The sequence below is a fragment of the Cajanus cajan genome, chromosome 5 (genome assembly GCF_000230855.2).
Source record: "Cajanus cajan strain Asha chromosome 5, NIPB_CcT2T_4, whole genome shotgun sequence".
NCBI classification, from domain to species: Eukaryota; Viridiplantae; Streptophyta; class Magnoliopsida; order Fabales; family Fabaceae; genus Cajanus; species Cajanus cajan.
The window spans coordinates 4,321,188-4,344,231 of NC_138521.1; the positions used below are offsets into that span (position 1 = coordinate 4,321,188).

The window sequence follows — 23,044 nt, forward strand, 5'->3', positions numbered from 1 at the left end:
TGAAACACAAACACCCTTTGTTATAATTTAAAAACCATTCGCACGTCTGCTCCTGTATAAATACATGATCACTTTATTCATAAAACACCCTACCCTTGTATATATAACTCAAGAACCACACATATTTCCTATAGGTATATAGGAAAACTTTATTCATGAACACCACACTACAACAGAAAAGAAAAGCCCTCCATTTGTTGTCAGGATGCTATCTCCTTCACCTATAATTGGATTCCGACTCCTCCTATTCCTTGAACCTTGATTTTTTTTCCAAAAGAAAAATAAAATACGTTAATTAGTAGCAGAAAGTATAATCTTCAAACATGGAAAATGAGTCCAATCTATTCATTAGTGATGAGTAAAGGATTCAGAGCTATTAAACCATATTGTATAAGGCGTGAGAAAACGTGACACTATCAAACTTGGGCATTTTTATAATTTTGTAGATGGGCCAGTTCTGACAACTGTGACCTCCTGTGCATTATTGAATCGAATCTATTATAATTTCTAACCTTTTTTTTTTCTTTCTCAATTTCTCAAAATAAACTTGTCATGTTATCTTTTGAATTTAAATATATTTTTAGTCCCTTAAGTTTAAGGTAAAATTTGTTTGTCCCTTAAACTTAAAATTGATCTTTTAGTCCCTATAATTTCAAAAAATATTGATTTAATCCTTTAAGATCATCAACAACATAATTGATACAATTATATAATATTAATTAAGTTTAATATGATATTTTCACTAATAAGAACACTAATAAATGAATTTTGTATGATAGATTCAACAATAGGTAAATTTTTCTTTTAATATTAACTATTCAAATATGATCTATATATTTATAATTTTTATTTTTCACAAGATTTCTCATTTGATATGGTCTTTATATATTTGTGCATGTGTGTCCCACTTATATTATTTGAATTTATATGTAATATCTTATCATCTTAAAAATTAGGTTTAAATATGTTTAGCCCCTTCAAAATGAACATGTTTTGATTTTTGATTCCTATAAAAAATTTTCTCTGTTTTTTATCCCTTTAAAATTCGAAACTATAATCTTAGTCCTTATATTATGTGACTATTTTTTTTAACTATTTATGTATTCATTAGAATATTATGAGACTATTACTATTTTGTACATCTCTCAATTTGCTTCTATCCCTCTATTAGTTAACATCTAGCTTAAGAAATGTCTTGAGGACCTTTTCCAATACATGATCTTTGTCAGTCAATGTCTCGACAATAATCATCTACATACAATTGGACAACTTCTACCATCTTATTAAAGACCTTTATAATCATTCTTTGGTTTGTCGGCTAAGCATTTTTTAGCCAAAGTGCATTATTTTATAGTAGTACACTCCATTATTCGTCAAGAAGGTTGTTTTGACATTGTCCTTCGCGTACAAGGGAATTTGGTAATAACCAAAATACGCATCTATGAAAAATAAGATCTTGTAGTTCGAGAAATCGTCAACTAACTCATTAATTGGGACAACATTCACCAACCACACGAAATATTGAGTTTCTAAGATGAAATCAGCCTTCAGCAACTTAGCAATCTATTCCTAAGAATCTTTTTAATTTTATAACCAAATGGCATACTTTATTGCTATGGTCCCATATGTATCTTCTTTTGTGCCACTAGATTGAAGGTCAAATTCACCAAAAGTTAGTTGCAGTAAAATTCTGAATCAATGCCTAACAAGTCTGTCGTTGTCTAGGCAAACAAATCTTTGCTTTTCATGATCGAGTCCTCAAATTCAGTACCCACGTTTGTAATTTTTCTTTTGATTCTTCAACTTGAAAAGGCTGAGAGTCATCTACTATTACTAGATGAGGATTCTACAGGTTAACTTCATTCGTGTCCATACTTGGATCTAAATCTGCCCAGAGAACTTCAAGTTGAACTGATTTATTAGGCCTTATCCTTTAAATCTGCCGAGAGAACTTCAAGTTGAACTGATTTATTAGGCCTTATTCTTTTTCAATGTTTGTATGTCCTTTATCTTTAAGCTGAGATTGTATTGAGCTACTTGTTGGTCCCCTCTCACAGTCAACACCTACCTGAGATCTTACTCTGAGGAACTTCATAGTAAGATGTTTAGTGGAGTAATCACGCATCGTACTTTCTTGGAAATCTAGCACCAAAAACATAGATGGCATAAATCTTTTTGCCACCTCATTTCCTACAACGAGCAATGTTTACCAGGTTGCTCTCATACGGCTCAAGTTTCTCAATTCCAATTCCAATACGACTGAACTCTTCATCTACAAACATTCTCCCCACATCAACATTTTCTGTGATGATATTCCCATAATTAGATTATGTCATCAATTACATCTTTCAAATGAATGCACTTATTGGTTGTATGACCATAATCATCATGAAAAACAAAATACTTCTTTATATTCTTATGCTTCCTCCTCAAGGACCTGCAATAAATTAGTGAAATAGACATTATCATACATCCAAGATTGATTCATCACCAAGGGAGCATAGTTGTAAAACTTTCGCTTTTAATTCCCTCCTGTCAGTGTCCATCATAAGGAACATTGTTCTTTTCCCGATTCTAAAATCTATCTTGGCCTCAACCCTTGGTTTGGCCATAATGATGTGTGAGAATTGTTTGAGGGACTACCATACTTCTTGTAGATGTTGCTCCTGACTGACATATCTTGCAGCCCAAACTCAGAATTCCTCTACACTTTTGTACTTCATTTTGCCAAAGATAACGCAAAAGATGTGTTTTTTCTAATTGACTCTACCACAATACGGAGTGATATGACCTAGGTCAAATTTGGCAACAACTTTGCCTCTATGTAGATCCTTTCGAAGACTTAGAGCTATTAGACGGCCCTAGTCAATGTGTGAGAATCTTTGAGAGTTTATATGTCTGATAAAATGTAGAGCGAAAGCTGTCGTGCAACTATGAATTGACCTTTGAGGAAGGAATCAGAATCAATTAAGAGATTCTCCCTTCAACTTCCAAGGGAAAGTTCTACAAACAATTGCATCTGGTACTCCAATGAACAACATCTCGTTCAAGAATGCATTCAGATGCTTACTCGGATCTTTTTCTCCAGTGTAAGGTTAAATGAGGAAAGGAACTCGTCACTAATTTTCTATCTAGACAATAGCCAAGTGATTTGCAAAAGGATGTTGGAAGGGAACAAATCATGACCTAGTCATACAAGTCTCATACGAAGCACATGTCAGGCGAGGTCCAACATTCTTCATGAAGCATTTAGGACAATGTATGATCTAACTGCCTTGTCTATCCCTTTTGATAATTGATTGTATTTTGTATCCTTTTTCCATTTTTTCTCCTTTGTGCCTTTGGTTTAGGTCTTTAAGGGTTTCCGATCATTATCCATAATTAAGGATTTTGTATGGTATATTTAAGGCATGCGTTTCTGGATTGGATGATGATTTACACTTAGTGTTGGAGGTACATTAGTCGAGAATTGAACATATCTATTTATTTATCTATCTATTTATAATATAAAAGTATAGTTAAGCTGTATTATGACAGTATGTCATTTTAAAATAAACTTTGGGCATTGCCATGTCAGCAAAAATGCACCATCCACTTTGGAAAACCTAACCTCTCCTGCACCTCTCAAACAGATTGATAGTCCCGCCATAGTTGCTGCCACACTCCACCTCTTTCTCAATGACTACCTCCTCCTCAATATGATGCTCCTATATATCCTCCTCTCCTCCACCTCCTTTAACATCAACCTCTCCGTGCCAAGATTGTGTTCGATGAAGATAAGAGGTCATCCATTTCTATTTTGTTTTCTTTTTCCTCTTTTAGCCAGATTGACAACCCTACTATTGTCGTTGTCACGCTCCACTTCTTCCTCAACAATTACCTCGTCCACAATATGATGCCCCTATCCTACTCTTCTCCACTGCCTTCACTTGGCCAAATACAATGCTAACATCAACCTCTTTGTGATAGAACTGTGCTCGATAAGGATAAGAAGTCATTCATTTTTATTCTATTATTTTCTTTCTCTTTTGATTTTGCAAATGACTTATTCTTAAATGTATTATTAACTTGTTATATGGATGAGACAATGTTGTGTATGAGATTCTTGTTGGATAATTCAATCCTACACTTGAGATCTCTATGGATGGGTTAACACTGCATAAATCTCTTATGGATCTAAATTGTGATTGTTGATGGATAAGGTAACACTACGAACCCTAATGAATGAGAAAATATCGCGCTGCAGGATCTCGCATAACATTAAACAATAGACTTTGGGAGAATTATGAAGCTAAACTTCAAACTTTGGGAGAATCATGGAATTGAACTTTTTCTTCATCTTTACAAATTTCCTCCATTATTTTAATTTGTATGTTTTTTGTTATTTAGAAGAGTTTTAGAATTACTTTTTGAAACTATATTTTTATATTTATTTAATTTTTTTTTAGAATCTTAAAAATTTTTGTTATATAATTTTAATTGAACAAAATAAAAATAATTTGAATTTCATTGCATTTTGTTGTAATTGTTGGAAGTATTCATTCCTACTCATATTTCATTAAGTCCTTGTAGTTGATATTTAAATTATTACCTCTTATTTTTCTTCATTCTAATTATAAATCATATTTGATTTTTTTTAGTCTTTATTTAATATCTATTGTCATTTTCTTTTTAAAATTCTTTTAAACTTCTTTTTTCTTTGAGAAAAAATGTGCAATGCTAAAGAGATCAGATGAGACATTGCAAAACATGATGATAAAGAATTATAAAAAATAAAATGTCAAGTTATCAATAAATGATGATAAAGAATTATAAAAATAAAATGTCAAGTTATCAATAAATAAAATAAGTTATTTTTCCCATTATTTGCTAAATTAAATTATAATCAATATCTCTTAATTACAAATTTATCATCAATAATAACTTTTGATTAATTATGATTTAAAATTATTTTATAAATTACAAATTGTAACATTTCATTATGATTATTAATTATGACATGATTGTTTAAATTACAAATTATAATTGTTATAATTAATTACAATTTAAAATTATTTATTATTAATTACAATTTTTTGATCATGACTATCAATTTTTTTATTACATGATTCTATAAATTAATATTGTAACTAAAATATTCAATAAAATTTTTAATTTATTTTCTTCAATATTTGATACCCTATACATATATTTAAATTAATTAATAAATTTAAAATATTATTTAAATTTATACTTCTAAAATATATTTAAATTTGAAAAAATCATGCATAATATATCATCATACTTCAATTTCAAATAATTCTTCATTCATTATATAACAACTCTAAATTATATCATATATATATATATATAAATATAATTAAAAAATAATTTGTATAATTAATATAATTTTGATTAATAACTATATTTTTACCAATAAATTTAAAATTTTTCTACAATTCGTTAATTTTAATATTTAACATAATGTTTATTTTTAATTTTTAAATATTTTTAATATTCTCAAATTATAACATATATATTTATTCATACACCCATACATCGTATGGCTCAATATCTAGTTTATAACTAAAGTCATGTAAAAATACAATAAAATGAAAAACCAAATGTGTCTAACAAGCTTATTTGTTGATATGATATAAATGATATTTAGAGAACAAATTAGTCACAAGTACTAATAGATTTAATGTTATAAAAAAATTGTTTAAGACATTAAATTCATGCAAGTCTAATAGCCTTCATCAGTTGATTTAAATGAAGTTCTTACCTCTTGTTGGAACATCTCTCTTATAGTGGCATTAAGATCTTCGTGGAAGAACAAATCATCATTTGGATTAAGCGACATTTGAACTCCTACAAAAGATTTTGCATCTATGCCTCCTTGGGAAAAATATTTCATTCTGGGGCATTGCCATATATGCACTTTTATCAAAGACGATAATTGCAGAGTATCACCACCTGAATAAAAACATATCAGACTCGGTAAAGAATCAAGAACAATGGTGTTGAGCCACTCAAACTTAATGGCTTCTGAAGTTGAATCTTCGGGTTTAGCTATTATTTCTTTCACTGATTCACATTCCTTGATTGTTATCTCCTCAAGGTTCATTAGCTTTTTTGCCATGAATGATGTAAATAAATATTGCAATTGGGGACAGTTGGATATAGACAATTTTTTCAGACAAGAGAAAGATATTGTAGCAGTAGAATGTACTAATGTTGACAAATCAGGACATTCACAAACATATAATTCGTGGAGCTTCTCACTGATTGTGTTCAACCATGATGAGTCCTGTGGTTTGATGGATTGGAGCTCATGTACTTTGTATAGTGTCAATATTCTTAACTGTCCAAGCATCCTGTCCTCACCAATTTTGGGGTTTTCAACAAGGAATATATCAGGACTACTGCGATATTTTATGCTCATTTCTGTTAAATTGGGTGCCTTTCGCAGTATTTCAATTGGCAAGATAGGCTTCTCATTCTCATCAGTGTTAAGGAACAGGGAAATTTTATTTAAATATTTGAGGCCTCCAGTAAATTGCTCTGACCTAAACCTTAAGCTTAATGCCAAAATGTGTTGCCAATCAAGTTTCAATTCCTTCAGGTTGGAAATGACCTAACAATTAAAGGCAAAACAAATCATTTAGAAGATTGTTAGAGAACAATTTTAAATCCTTCTACAAAATCTTGCTGATCTTCCTATTTGTTTTGAATGGTAAATATTAATTTATTTATTTTTATGTTTTCAAGATATTATACATTCATTTTTTTTCCATTTAAGAATTTCTTTATAAAGTTCTAGAAGATTCCTAAGAAGATAAGTAAGAAGACAAAACATTACAGGAAAATTAGAAGATGAAAAGAGAAGAAAGTTGAGTGCAGATTCTATCATGCTTACCTTTAAAAATGACATAGAAGGCAGTCTGTTAATTGAGGTACTACCTTCACGCTTACCCTTTGAGTGTGCACTTTCAAATAACTTCAATTTATTACAATCCAACACAGATAAGTTATTTAACGCAGGACATTCCATAGTGAATGTTTGAGGGTAAAAGTGAGCAAGTTGTGGCAACTCATAAAGGTTCAACATCTTTAAATGAGGGAACACAAACTTTTCTGTTACATTTGTTGCTGTGCCTTCTTCCTTTTCAACAATTTCATGCAACTTATCACAAGATTCTATTTCAAGTTTCTCAAGCTCCCTAAGATTTTTTGCCAGCAAAGCAGGAAATAAAGTTTGCAGAATTTTACAACCGCTAACAACGACCTGTTGCAGATTTTGAAAAATGAGAACTCCTTGACTATTATTTTCCCATACATGCTTCAGCTCCGATAGCCCTTTTAAAGTCAATATCTTCAGGCGGGATGCTGTCTCTATTATCTCAGTGTCATTCATTTCAAAAATTCCCTCTACTTCGTCAGAATCTTGCACTTCCAACTCTTCCAAGTTCTTTAAGAAAGGAAGAATACTAGATGGAATTGCATACTGTAGAGCACACTTGTCCAGCTTCAAAATTACCAAACTTTCAAACACATAATTTTGAAGATCAACATCAATATGTAACTCAGAAATATATACCCCATATCCGGCTTTTAAAATCTCCTGTAAATATTACAATACATTTATCATCAGATATATCAAATTCATTGCTTACTTTGCGCGACTCTGTCTGCCTATAAACAATGTTAGAAATTTACAATCCTTTTCGTTCTAGCATCTTCAAATTGGAAGGAAAAACTAGAGTGAGTAATTATATAAATTGCAAGAAAGTTTAATCCAGGTTGCAAATTCTGATTGTCATTCAATTGATCTTTTATTTAAAGAAATTGAGATCTATTACATGGTTTCAAGAACACATTTCAGAAAAATCCCACTTGAACATAGCTGCTGATTTTAAAATGTACTAATTTTAAAATATTAGACAACTTTCAAAGAACATCCTTTTTAAATTTGGTCAACAAAGAGTAGACCAAATTCTACATTTATAAACAGAAATCATAAAAAGTACTATTCTTTTATCCATAGGAATAGAACACAACTACTGAATAAACTGAACTATACCCCTTGATAGAAAATAAGTATTATATAAATATGAAATAGAGAGAATTATATCATCTTAATAAATTTGTAATTGATTATGAATAGTTTCATAACATATTTTATTTGAATTTTTGTATTACAATTTTTCTCTACAAATAGATATCATGTGAATAAAATTAGATTAAGCTTTGAGAAAAATATACCTCTACAAAACATACAAGTACAAAATAACCCTAACACTTCATATATAATTTTTCAAAGAAAAGCTACAAAATTAATTCATAAGTTACGTACACAAAAATAAAAAGTTGTTAACACGGAAGAACTCACTAATATGATATAAATGATATTTAGAGAATAAATTATCAGTAAATAATAAATGCTAATAGATTTAATATATTATAAAACATTGTTGAAGACATTAAAATCATGCAATGCTAATAGAGGAGACTTCATCAATTGATTGAAACGAAGTTCTTACCTGTCGTTGGAACATCTCTCTTATAGTGGAATTAAGGTCTTGGCGGAAGAACAAATCATCATTTGGATCCAATGACTTCTGAACTCCCTGAAAGGATTTTGCATCTATGGCTCCTTTGGAAAAATTCTTCAAATTGGGGCATTGCCATAAATGCACTTTTATCAAAGACGATAATTGGAGGGTATCATTGCCCGAATAAAAATCTGTAAGACTTGGTAAAGAATTGAGAACAATGGTGTTGAGCCGCTCAAATTTAATAGCTTCTGATGTTGAAACTCCCTGTTTAGCAATTATTTCTTTCACTGATTCACATTCCTTGACTGAGATCTCCTCAAGGTTCATTAGCTTTTTTGCAGCTAATGATGTAAACAAAAATTGCAAATGAGAACATTTGGATATAGACACTTTTTTTAGACAAGAGAAAGATACTGTAGCAGTAGAATGTACTAATGTTGTCAAATCTGGACATTCAAAAACATTTAATTCTTGGAGCTTCTCACAGATTGTGTTTAACCATGATGAGTCCTGTGACTCGATGGATTGGAGACCAAGTACTTCGTATAGTGTCAATATTCTCAACTGTCCAAGCAGCTTGCTCTCACCAATTTTGGGGTTTTTAGCAAGGAATATCTCAAGACTATTGCTATATTTTATGCTCATTTCTGTTAAATTGGGTGCTTTTTGGAGTATTTCAATGGGCAAGATAGGCTTCTCATTCTCATCAGTGTCAAGAAACAGGGAAAAATTATTTAAATATTTGAGGCCTTCGGCAAATTGCCCTGACCTGAACCTTAAGCTTAATGCTGAAATTTGCTGCCAATCAAGTTCCAATTCCTTCAGGTTGGAAATGACCTAACAATTAACAGAAGAAAAAAAATGAAAAACTGTGAATTAGAGAATAATTTAAAATTTTAAAATCCTCCTTCAAGATCTTACTAATCTTCCTATTTGTTTTGAATGGTAAATGTTGATTTTGTTAATTTTTTTTAATATATTTTCAAAATATTAAATATATTTGTTTTTCATTTAATACATTTTGTATACAGTTTCAAGAAGATTCCTAAGAAGATAAGTTAGAAGACATAACATCATTACAGTTGAAATCGAAGATGAATAGAGAAGAAAGTTGAGTGCAGATTCTATCATGCTTACCTTTAAAAATGAGGTAGGAGGCAGTCTGTTAATTGAGGTACTACCTTCATGCTCTCCCGTGGAATGTGCTCTTTGAAATAACTCCAATTTATTACAATACAACACAGATAAGTTATTTAAGGCAGGACATTCCAGACTGAATGTTTGAGGGCAAAAGTAAGTAAGCTGTGGCAAGTCATAAAGGAGCAACATCTTTAAATGAGGGAACACAAACTTTTCTGTTACATTTGTTGCTATGCCTTCTTCCTTTTCAACAATTTCTTGCAATTTATCACAAAATTCTATTTCAAGTTTCTCAAGTTCCTTAAGGTTTCTTGCCAAGGAAGCAGGAATTAAAGTTTGCAGGTTTTCACAATCACTAACAACAATCTGTTGCAAATTTTGAAAGATGGGAACTCCTGGACTATTCTTTTCCCAAACATGTGTCAGCTCCGATAGCCCTTCTAATGTCAATATCTTCAGCTGGGATGCTGTATCCATTATCTCAATGTCATTCACTTCAAAAATTCCCTTTACTTTGTCAGAATACCGTACTTCCAACTCTCTTAAGTTCTTTAAACAAGGAAGAATACCAGATGGAATTGCATATGGTAGAGTACACTTGTCCAGCTTCAAAATTAACACATTGCTCAACCATTTACTTTGTGAAACAACCTTACCATGCCAGTATGCTCCAAGCTCATGATCATCAGAAAAACACTCCTTGTCCACAGATTTAAAAAATTCCTGTAAATTTTACAAAAAAGTTTATCATCAGATATATAAACAACGTTACATATTTGCAATGTTTTTCATTTTAGCATCTTGAAATTGAGAGGAAAAACTACAGCACATTATAAAATGGATTAGAGTGGAATCTAACTTGCAAATCAAGATCATCTTACGATAATTTATCTTTCATTTCTTGTAACTGAGGTCAATTTAACTTGGTTTCAAGACATTTTTCAAAAATTTCTAGCTAAAAAATTGTTAGGTTCTTGACAAGGTCCGAAAGAGAAAGGGAATTATTCGTCCCTGAGTTTATTGAATCTTTTGAAAGAAAATGATTACACAAAGGAGGCTACTCCTTTCACACTGGAATCAGTCCAGTTGTTCACTTACAATAGTAATTCCTTACCCCCTCAGCCTAAACAACCAAACTATTTAAAGAAGACTGAAAAACTAACTAACAGTAACCGTGAACCTAACTAATAGGTCAAAGGGTCAAATAGATTTAATTAATTCCTATTTGTACCCTTCTTCCTATAATACACTCTTAACCCTCTATTTATCTCCTGTGGTTCCTGATGTCTAACAAAAATACATTTTAATTTTAAAATATTATCGAATCAAAATAGCTTTCCCTTTAAATTTAAAACTAACTAAATGTGCTATGCTTTTCCTTTTGTTGCGTAATTATTAAACTATTTGGGTGATATTTCTAAAATCTTGGAAGAAGCCCTATAAGCATTAATCAGTCATGCAAGAAACCAGAATTTTTTCTTATTTTTCTTATTAGACTTATGTCTCTGTGCTCTTAGCAGTGGATCCTATGCATATATCCTTTTAGACTTCAGTGCGGGATTTTAACCACAGGTCTTAAACATCTTTCTAGACTTTGGTTCTAATGATTTTTAACCACAGGTTTTATGCGTCTTGTTGACTTGAGTTCCTAACTTCCTATGCCTGTAGCTATGAAGACCCAATGCTGGCAAAAGCACTTGGCCTTCGCTTAGGTTAGTGTTTTGCAATGCATGGACCTGTAATTTTGCCATTTGGAAGTACAAGCAAACTTCCTGAGTACTGCATAGAAGGAGAAGACGACTTCAACTAATCACAGTGAGATTTGAAGAGTGTAGGAAACCCCTCCATGTAATCATCTACTGTATATTGACTCTAGTTCATAAAATGTCAATCATCATTCACAAAAAAGAAAAAAAAATCTTGTAATGATTGGCTAACTATCTATTCCTTTAACAGGAAGGTGAATAAATTTGATATATTGAGTGGCCTAATCTAATCCAATAGAAAAGTTCATGGTTAACTAGTTTTAATAATATCAAAATCAAAGATATTAGAAACAAATGTTGATATGAAAATATTGTAAAAGGAAAAATCGTATGTATTAAGCTAATTTTTAAGTATGATATAAAAGATATTTAGAGAGTAAATATTAGTAAATACTAATAAATTTAATATACAATGCAAAAAGCTGTTGAAGACATTCAATTCACGCAAGCCTACAAGACTTGTTCAATTGATTCAAATGAAGTTCTTACATGTTGTTGGAACATTTCTCTTATAGTGGCATTAAGATCTTTGTGGAAGAACAAATCATCACTTGTATCCAGCGACATCTGAACTCCCAAAAAGGATTTTGCATCTATGGCTCCTTGGGAAAAATACTTCAAATTGGGGCATTGCCATATATGCACTTTTATCAAAGATGGTAATTGCAGAGTATCACTGTCTGAATAAAAACATATAAGACTTGGTAAAGAATCGACAACAATGGTGTTGAGCCGCTCAAATTTAATGGCTTCTGAAGTTGAATCTCCCTGTTTAGCAACTATTTCTTTCACTGATTCACATTCCTTGATTGTTATCTCCTCAAGGTTCATTAGCTTTTTTGCCATGAATGATGTAAATAAATATTGCAGTTGGGGACAGTTGGATATAGACACTCTTTTCAGACAAGAGAAAGATATTGTAGCAGTAGAATGTACTAATGCTGACAAATCCGGACATTCGAAAACATTTAATTCTTGGAGCTTCTCACTGATTGTGTTCAACCATGATGATTCCCGTGACTTGATGGATTGGAGCTCTCGTACTTTGTATAGTGTCAATATTCTCAACTGTCCAAGCATCCTGTTCTCACCAATTTTGGGGTTTTCTGCAAGGAATATATCAAGACTATTGCGATATTTTATGCTCATTTCTGTTAAAATAGGTGCCTTTTGGAGTATTTCAATGGGAAAGAATGCTTCTCATTCTCATCCGTGTCAAGGAACAGGGAAATTTTATTTAGATATTTGAGGCCTTCAGTAAATTGCCCTGACCTAAACCTTAAGCTTAAGGCCAAAATGTGTTGCCAATCAAGTTTCAATTCCTTCAGGTTGGAAATGACCTAACAATTAAAAGAAAAACAAATCATATACAAGATTGTGAATTAGAGAACAATTTTAAATCCTTCTACAACATAACTTACTAATCTTCCTATTGGTTTTGAAAAGTAAATATTTTTTTTTTTTTTTTCTTTTTCTGTTTTCAAGATATTAAATACATTTTTGTCATTTAATACTTTTTGTATAAAATTTCAAGAAGACTCCTATGAAGATAAGAACATTACAGGTGAATCAGAAGATGAAAAGAGAAGAAAGTTGAGTGCAGATTCTATCATGCTTACCTTTAAACATGAGGTAGGAGGCAATTTGTTAAGTGAGGTACTACCTTCACGCTCTCCCTTGGAGTGTGAACTTTGAAATAACTCCAACTTATCACAATCCAACACAGACAAGTTATTTAAGGAAGGACATTCCAGACTGAATATTTGAGGGTAAAAGTGAGCAAGTTGTGGCAACTGACAAAGGTGCAACATCTTTAAATGAGGGAACACACACTTTTCTGTTTCGTGTGTTGCTATGCTTTCTTCCATTTCAACAATCTTTTGCAATTTATCACAAGATTCTATTTCAAGTTTCTCAAGCTCCTTAAGATTTTTTGCCAACAAAGTAGGAAATAAAGTTTGCAGGTTTTTACAACTGCTTACAACGACTTGTTGCAGATTCTGAAAGATGAGAACTCCTTGACTATTCTTTTCCCATACATGCATCAGCTCCGATAGCCCTTTTAAAGTCAATATCTTCAGTCTGGATGCTGTCTCCAATATCTCTGTGTCATTCATTTCAAAAATTCCCTCTACTTTGGTAGTATCCCGTACCTCCAACTCTTCTAAGTTCTTTAAACAAGGAAGAATACTGGATGGAATTGCATAAGGTTGAGTACACTTGTCCAGTTTCAAAGTTACCAAATTGCTCAACCATTTGTTTTGCGAACCAACATCACGATGCCCCCATGCTAGTAACTCAATATCATCAGAAAAATAGTGCATGCCGTCGACTTCAAAAAAATTCTGTATATATTACAGATTTACAATAAGTTTATCATCAGATATGTAAACAATGTTACAAATTTACAATGCTTTTTCATTTTAGCATCTTTAAATTGAAATGAAAAATAAAAAATTGCAGCAAGTAACAAGATGGATTAAAGTGGAATCTAACATGCAAATCATGGAATCTAACAAAATGTATTAAAGTGGAATCTATTATGAATGTTCTATTATATCTTAAAATATTTTCAATCAAGTTTAAAATAAAGTAAAAATAAAATAGATTTAAATTAACGTTATACTTTCATTATGTTAATTAATGTAATTAATGTAATGTATTTATAAAAATATACAGAAATATAATGTTAAAAATAATAATATAAAAAGGTGAAAATAATAAAATCCTACTTTATGAGTGGAAGAAGAGAAACAAAAAAATTCAATAAAATCCTACATTAAATAAAAAATAATAGGAATAAATTTAATACATATGTTAAGGACAAAAGGGGAATAAAATATAAGAAGTTAGAAGCACGTGTTTAAACAAAAAATGTTACTTGAAATTTCAAATAGTGCCTCAAAAAATGATATAAGCTACTAAAAAAAAATATTTATCAAATACTACTAAAGATCAAACAAGTTTTTCAGCTAGTAAAAAAAAAGCTAAAAACTAGCTGAAATGATATGACAAACATAGAGTATGGTTGGATAGAAGTTTAGAACAACTTTTAAGAACTTCTCTATTAAAAAATATTCTTCATTTTTAGTAAAAAAACTCTCAAGAGTCCTTTAAGATTGTATCCAAATAGACCCAGTCATATTAAATTGCCTTATTTAGTCTAGTAAAGAGGTTAATGGTTAATAAATATTTTTAATAATACATATTTAATATAAATAATGATATTAAAATTGTTAACATTAAAATATAGTGAAAAAAATACATTCAACTAACAAGCTAATTTGCTAATATGAGATAAATGATATTTAATTTTTTCTTTTGACATAGAAAATGATATTTAATTTATAAAACAAAAAAGTTTTAAATACTTACAAATTTGATATATTATAAATACATTGTTGAAGATATTAAATTCACGCAAAGCTAATAGACTTCATCACTTGATTCAAATGAAGTTCTTACCTGCCGTTGGAACATCTCTCTTATAGAGGCATTAAGATCTTGGTTTAAGAGCAAATCATCATTTGGATCCAGCGACAGTTGAACTCCCAGAAAGGATTTTGCATCTATGGTTCCTTGGGAAAAATACTTCATTCTGGGGCATTGCCATGTGTGCACTTTTATCAAAGACAATAATTGGAGAGTATCACTGCCCGAATAAAAACATATCAGACTTGGTAAAGAATGTAGAATGATGGTGTTGAGCTGCTCAAATTTAATGGCTTCTAAAGTTGAATCTCCCTGTTTAGCCACTATTTCTTTCATCGATTCACAATATTTAACAGTGATCTCCTCAAGGTTCATTAACTTTTTTGCCATTGATGATGTAAATAAATGTTGCAAGTGAAAACAGTAGGATATAGACACTTTTTTTAGACAAGAGAAAGATACTATAGAAGTATGATGTACTAATGTTGTCAAATGATCACAATGAAGAACATTTAATTCATAGAGCTTCTCACTGATTGTGTTTATCCATGATGATTCTTCCGACTCAATGGACTGGAGCTCAGATACTCTTTGTAGTGTCAATATTTTCAACTGTCCATGCATCCCCTCTTCTCTAAATTTGGGGTTTTGAGTAAGGAACATGCCAGGACTATTGCAATCTGTTACAGTCATTTCCATTAAGTTGGGTGCCTTTTGGAATATTTCAACTGGCAAGATAGGCTTCTCATTCTTACCAACGTTAAAGCACAGGGACATTTTATTTAAATATTTGAGTTCTTCCGTGAATTGCACTGAGCTAAAACTTAAGCTTAATGCCGAAATGTGTTTCCAATCAAGTTTCAACTCCTCCATATTGGAAAAGACCTAACAATTTAAAGCAAAGAAAATTAGAAAGGTTTATGAATCAGAAAATAATTCTAAAACCCTTAAAGATCCTCCTATTACTCCGCCCTTACGTGTTTTGTATAGTAAGTATTGCATTTTTTTTAATGTTTTTAAGGCATTAAATGCAATTGTTATTTCATTTAATACTTTATTTACAAGCTTTAGAGAGATTTTGTATGAGGATATAACATTACTGGTGAATTGAAAGATGAAACGAGAAGAAAGTCGAGTGCAGATTCTATCATGCTTACCTTTAAATACAAGATAGGAGGCAGTCTGTTAATTGAAGCACTACTTTCACCCTCTCCATTGGAATGTACACTTTGAAATAACTCCAATTTATCACAATTCAACACAGATAAGTTATTTAAGGCGGGACATTCCAAAGTGAATGTTTGAGGGTAAAAGTGAGCAAGCTGTGGCAACTGAAAAAGGTGCAACATCTTTAAATGAGGGAACACAAACTTTTCAGTTATGTTTGTTGCTGTGCCTTCTTCCTTTTCAACAATATTTTGCAATTTGAGACAAGATAATATTTCAAGTTTCTCAAGCTCCTTGAGATTTTTTTCCAGGGAAGCAGGAAATAATGTTTGCAGGTTTTCACAGCTACTGACAACGACCTGTTGCAGACTTTGAAAGAGAACTCTTGGACTATTCTTTTCCCAAACATGCGTCAGTTTCGGTAGCATTGTTAAAGTCAATATTTGCAGTTGGGATGTTGTTTCCATTATCTTGGTGTCATTCATATCAAAAATTACCTCTACTTTGTTGCAATCCAGCACTTCCAATTTTTTTAAGTTTTTTAAATGAGGGAGAATACCAGATGGAATTGCATATGGTAGAACACACTTATAGAGCTGCAAATTTATCAAACCGCTCAACCATTTGTTTTGCGAACCAACTTTACCATGCAATGCTGCTTTCTGGGACTCCTGTAAATGTTAAAACAGGTTTATTTATCATCAGATATATCATATCAATGCTTGCTCTGCGTGACTGTGTCTGCCAATAAACAAAACTACAGATTTACAATGTTTTTCGCTTTTGCTTCTTTTAATTGAAAGGAAAAACTAGAACACGTAATAATAATCTGTAAATCATTATTGTCATTCATTTATCTTTCATTAAACTGGGGTCTACCTCTCGGTTTTCAGAAGACACTATTAAAAAAAAATGCATAATTTTTAAGTTTAAAATATAAAATCATCAAATATTTACGGCTTAAATTTAAAACTTCCTTTTTAACTTTAAATTAAACACTAAAAAATCCGACCAAACGGTACCTTATGAACTGAAATAAGTAAAGCAAATATTATATAATCGTAATAAATATGTTTTGCTTTTCGTAATGGAGATTCAAATCGTGGTTTGTCATGCGGAGAATTAGTCCTTTTATTAAATCAAATTGCAATTGGTTTAATAAATATGTAATTTCTATAAATAAGTTTCTGCATATTTCTTCAAACAAAAGCTACAAAATTAATTCGTTAGTTACTTATGAACTAATGAATAATAAAATTTACAAGCTCGGGATTTTTTTTTTATAGAAGTTACAATAATAAAGACAACAAGTTTAAACTTAAGATTTTGTGTTCGGAATTATGATATAAAATTATGATTTAAATATATTTTTAGTTCTTCACATTTAACATAAATTCTTTTTTGAAAATTAAAAAAATGTTTTTTTAGTCTCTAAAATTCTAGAAAAGGGTTGTTTTGGTCCCGTTGACCACTTGCAACATTACTGACAGAAATAGATCAAGTTAGTTGTACAATAATAATTGAATAAGATGATTTTATTAACAAGAATACTAGGAAGTGGATTACATGTGACAACGACATTTGGACAAAAAGAAAAATAAATTATCTAAGTAAATACTCAATTTAGTTCCCGAAAGATAGTAGAGGTGGGAGATAAATTCCTAGAAGTTTTTCTTGTGTCATCTGAATCCTTAAATTATTGAATTTAAAGTTTAGCAAAATAAGTAATCATTATGAAAGATCTCAAGCGAAGAAGTAACAATCAAATATGAGTGCTTCTATTATGTTTAATGAATTGCAAAATTTCTCTCATAGACGTGAGACAAAGCTTAGCAATAATAGGAGTGAGTGGAAGAAATAAGTCATTCAAACGTCATATTTGTTCTTTTTAAATTAAATTAAAAATTCTTACTTTGTCACGTGTTTGAATAAGAATATGTCAACGTGACAATTAATTATTGATTGGTCATGAGACTAACAGAATTAGAAATTGATTATAATGGAAGAATTAATTTGTATAACAAAATTAAAATTTAAGGACTCAGATGTCACAAAAAAATTTTCAAGAACATATTTGTCACCTCTATCATCTTTCATGAATCAAATTAAATATTTAATACAAATTATTTTTGAAAATTATAAACACTAAAAATATATTTAAATTTTAAATTTTGGAATAAAAAAAAATAAGCTAATGCCAAATTTGAGTAGTAAAGACATATTTAAACCTAAGGTTATTAACACACTTTAAGTTACTACTAAGTGGATCCTATATATTAAAATTAACAAAGAATTATGCTTTTATTTTTTTTTTACTGTGTAATTTTTGAATTATTTTGGTTATATTTTGTAAATTCTCAATATCGCTTATATAATTAATTAAAGGGTGATACTTTGTAAGTTTGAGCCAGTATTGATGCTTAGGAAAGAATATATATATATATATATATATATATATATATATATATATATATATATATATATATATATATATATATATTAATGGAAACATGTTAGTGGTTAACACAAATTCGTTGCCTATTGATACTAAGGAAAATAAAATGTAGCCACAGAATGAAAAAAAAAATAAAAAATTCAGTCCTCTCTATATATACATTAGAAGTCATTTTGAAGGAGAGTACTCTTATGAGTTTTGTTTTTAACAAAAAATGTTTTTAATTTTTTTTTTCTTATCTCCTGATTTCTTTCAATCTATTATTTTCATTTTTAATTCTAAATTTATTTTTTTAGTTATTTTTTTTAAATTATCAATAATTAAAAAATTTATCAATATATAAATTACTACTCATTAATCTAAAATATAATTTACAAGTTCAAAAATATCTATTACAACCAAAAAGAAATATTTATCACAATTAACTATTATATAATTTATATTCAAAAATATATTTATTATAAACTACTTACATAAAATAAACATTTATCTTATATTTTATAAAGACTAAAATTTTAAAAAAGGAGAAAGTGAATGTCGTCCAGGAAAAAAAATACTAACCAAAAACAAGTCTATAAAAAAGGAAAAAAAATCACTTTTTTCAAAGAAAGCCAAGACTTGTGGATGCTATTTCGAACATCTCAGTATGATTCATATAAGAAAATACCTCTGCTTTGTAGCTATGCCGTCCTTCAAATCCTATTAAGTTCTTGAAGGGAGGAAGAAGACCGTATTGAAAAGGTGTAAAAATATAGCTCTCGTGCAAGGCTTCCAAAAACTCCTGTAAATATTGCAATAGGTTTATCATTAGATATATCATACCCATTGCTTGCTCTCTGCGTGACGGCGTCACAAATTTACAATGTTTTTCGTTTTAGTATCTCTTTAAATTTTAAGTAAAAGCTTAGTGCTAGCAATAAAATGGATTAGAGTTGAATCAAATTAAATTGCAAATTCATGATTTCATTTCATCAAAAAAAATTTACAAATCATGATTGTCACTTTGTCAGTCTTTTATGTCATTCCATAAAAACTGTGGTCTTTAATTACATGAGTTTTTGAGATAAATATATTGAAGTCTACATTTAGCAACAGTCATGAATTGATATTTGGTGCCAAATTTCATGCTTACACAACCAACATTATATTAGTCCACAAGAAACTGGACTCGAATTTCTTACCTGGCATTGGATCATGTCTCTAATAGCGGCATTAAGATCTTGGTTTAAGAGCAAATCATCATTTGGATCCAGCGACATCTGAACTCCCTGAAAGGATTTTGCATCTATGGCTCCTTGGGAGAAATACTTCATTTTGGGGCATTGCCATATTTGCACTTTTATCAAATAAGATAATTGCAGAGTATCACTGCCTGAATAAAAACACATTAGACTCGGTAAAGAATTGAGAACAATGGTGTTGAGCCGCTCAAATTTAATGGCTTCTGGTGCTGAATCTCCTTGTTGAGCCACTATTTCTTTCATCGATTTGCATTCATTAACTGTGATCTCCTCAAGGTTCATTAGCTTTTTTGCCACTGATGATGTAAATAAATATTGCAATTGGGAACAGTTAGATATAGACACTCTTTTCAGACAAGAGAAAGATACTGTAGCAGTAAAATGTATTAAAGATGTCAAATCAGGACATTCAAAAACATTTAATTCGTGGAGCTTCTCAATGATCTGTGACTTGATGGATTGGAGCTCAAATACTTTGTTTAGTGTCAATATTCTTAACTGTCCAAGCATCCCATCCTCAACTATTTTGTGGTTTTCATCAAAGAATATCTCAAGACTATTGCAATATTCTATACTCACTTCGGTTAAATTTGGTGCCTTTTGGAGTATTTCAACAGGCAAAATAGTCTTCACATGCTCATCAGTATCAAGGAACATGTAAATTTTATTTAAATGTTTGAGATCTTCAGTAAATTGCCTTGACCTAAACATTAAACTTAATGTCGAAATGTGTTTCCAATCAAGCTTCAATTCCTTCAGGTTGGAGACGACCTAGCAATTAAAAGCAAAACAAATTATATGGATGGACTGTGAATTAGAGAATGATTTTAAATCGGCCAAGTAATCTTTCTACTTGTTTTGAATGGTAAATATTAAATGTTTTCAAGACATTAATGGCATTTTTTTATATTCAATACTTCTTTCATAAAATTTCAAGATTATTGTAGGACATAATTACTAGTGAATTAGAAGATGAAAAGAGAAGTTGAGAGTGCACATTCCATCATGCTTACCTTCAAATATGAGATAGGAGGCAGTTTGTTAATTGAAGTACCATTACCTTCATCCACTCTCTTGGAATATGCACTTTGAAATAACTCCAGTTTATCACAATCCAACACAGATAAGTTATTTAAGGACGGACATTCCAGACTGAATGTTTGAGGGTAAAAGTATGTGACCTGTGGCAAGTGATAAAGGTTCAACATCTTTAAATGAGGGAACACAAACTTCTCTATTACATTTGTTGTTGCGCTTTCTTCCTTTTCAACAATTTCTTGCAATTTACGACAAGATACTATTTCAAGTTTCTCAAGCTCCTTAAGATTTTTTGCCAAGGAGGCAGGAAATAAAGTTTTCAAGTTTTCACAACCATTAACTACGACCTGTTGCAAATTTTGAAAGAAGGGAACTCCTTGACTATTATTTGCCCAAACATGTGTTAGCTCCGATAGCCCCATTAATGTCAATATCTTCAGCCGGGAGTCTGTATCCAATATCTCAATGTCATTCACTTCAAAAATTCCCTTTACTTTGTCAGAATCCCGTACTTCCAACTCTCTTAAGTTCTTCAAACAAGTAAGAATACTAGATGGAATTGCATATGGTAGAGTACACTTGTCCAGCTTCAAAATTAACACATTGCACAACCATTTACTTTGCGAAACAACTTCACCATCCCAGCATGCTCCTAGCTCATGATAATCAGAAAAACACTCCTTGTCTATGGCTTTAAAAAGTTCCTATAAACAATAATTTTATCGTCAGATATATCATATCCATTGCTTGCTCCGCGTGACCATGTGTGCCTTTAAACAAAGTTACAAATTTACATTGCTTTTCAATATTTTAGCATCTTTAAATTGAGAGGAAAATCTAGAGGAAGTAACAAAAGGTAATAGAGTGGAATTTATGTTGCAAATAATTTGGGTGTTTTTGTTATGTGTATTTTTGCCTTTTTTTTACCTTTTCTTCTGTTGACGGGTAGTGTCCTGTTTTTGTATTAATATAATTGTTTTTCTGTGCCTTCGGGATATAGTGCAAAACTTTAAGCCGGACTTTAATATATATGCATTGTATAAAAAGGTTTTACATAATTACATTGACGATGCATATAAATTAAATTCTTATGAGACTTGGTTTATTTGCTTAGTTTAATTGTGATGCATTGTCAACATAAATTTTTTTAATGTAAAATCAGAAAACATTTTTAACGAGAAAATAGTCTAAGCACTTGTTATCCAATCACAAACCATTATGTATAGCAAGTTTGTCAACTTTTATAATTATTATCTTGAAAATGATTTTAACAGTGATTTTTTTATTAGTTAATGGTATAAAAAAATTCACACTATTGAACTTGTTTTTTAATTTTACTTATTTAAAAATATACTTAAAATACAAGAACAAAATTTTAATTAAAATCATTAACTTCACAAAATAACTTGAGTGATAATCAATTGATTCAAAGTTCTTACTTGCTGTTGGAACATCTGCTCCACAGTGGAGTTAAGATCTTGGTGGAAGATCAATTTTTCCTTTGTATCTAATGAGCCCTGAATTCCCAGAAAGGATTCTGCATGTATGTCTCCTCGGGAGAAAGTCTTCATGTTGGGGCATTTCCAAATGAGCACTCTTATCAGAGTTGATAATAGCAGAGTGCTACTGCCTGAATAAAAACATAACAAGCTTGATAAAGAATCTAGAATTATTGTGCTGAGTCGCTCAAATTTTATTGCTCCTGAAGTAGTTTCCTCTTGCTCTTCTGCCAATATTTCTTCCATTGATTCACATTGCACTATGTACATCTCTTCAAGGTGCACTAACTTTCTTGCAGCCGAGGATGTAAATAAATGCTTCAATCCATGGCAATCTTTTACAGAAAGTTGTTTTAGATTGCAGAATGACACTGCTGAATGTACTAATGTTGTCAAATGATGACACGAGGAAACACATAATTTATGCAGCTCTTTACAGACAAAGAAGAAAGTTTTCAAGTGTTCATGCATTCTGATTTCACCTTGTTCTGGTTGAGAGGCTCTACATTGGCTTATTTGAAGATATTCTAAATTAGATGCCTTCTCATGTAACTCAACAGGAAGATTGGATACCTGATTCACATCAATAAAATCCAGCTCAAGTTCGACCAATTTATGAAGCATGTCTTCCAGAAATTTTCCATTACATAGCATCCTAGCGTTTTTCCAATCAAGCTTCAATGACTCCAAAATGAAAATAGCCTAGTACGGGCAGAGCAAAAGGTGACAATTAGATGATAAATAGAAAAGATACACAAAAGGGTAAAAA

At 30.7% G+C, this 23,044-nt stretch overlaps 2 protein-coding genes across 3 annotated transcripts in view; both read right to left on the reverse strand.

Annotated features, from left to right (window-relative positions):
- On the reverse strand, positions 1-12,736 carry LOC109806876 (uncharacterized). Of its 2 annotated transcripts, XM_083074768.1 has the most exons (6): positions 11,933-12,736; positions 9,675-10,400; positions 8,523-9,374; positions 6,899-7,603; positions 5,765-6,616; positions 1-257 (listed from the first exon to the last, which is right to left on the reverse strand). In XM_083074768.1, the coding sequence occupies exons 1-6, from the start codon at positions 12,590-12,592 to the stop codon at positions 222-224; spliced, it is 3,831 nt and encodes a 1,276-aa protein (XP_082930894.1). In that variant the 5' UTR covers positions 12,593-12,736; the 3' UTR covers positions 1-221. The 2 variants fall into 2 exon arrangements, with proteins under 2 accessions (XP_082930894.1, XP_020224999.2); XM_020369410.3 differs by lacking the exon at positions 1-257 and having other exon boundaries at positions 5,787-5,955; positions 11,933-12,592.
- The window catches only part of LOC109807690 (uncharacterized), a 10,935-nt gene continuing 488 nt past the window's right edge, over positions 12,598-23,044 (reverse strand). Inside the window, exons 2-9 of the mRNA XM_029273314.2 lie at positions 22,216-22,977; positions 20,752-21,480; positions 19,679-20,509; positions 19,165-19,278; positions 16,033-16,713; positions 14,909-15,760; positions 13,063-13,788; positions 12,598-12,783 (exon numbers count right to left, since the gene is read on the reverse strand). Coding sequence (XP_029129147.1) covers positions 12,598-12,783; positions 13,063-13,788; positions 14,909-15,760; positions 16,033-16,713; positions 19,165-19,278; positions 19,679-20,509; positions 20,752-21,480; positions 22,216-22,977 — 4,881 coding nt within the window. The remainder of the gene's footprint in view (positions 12,784-13,062; positions 13,789-14,908; positions 15,761-16,032; positions 16,714-19,164; positions 19,279-19,678; positions 20,510-20,751; positions 21,481-22,215; positions 22,978-23,044) is intronic.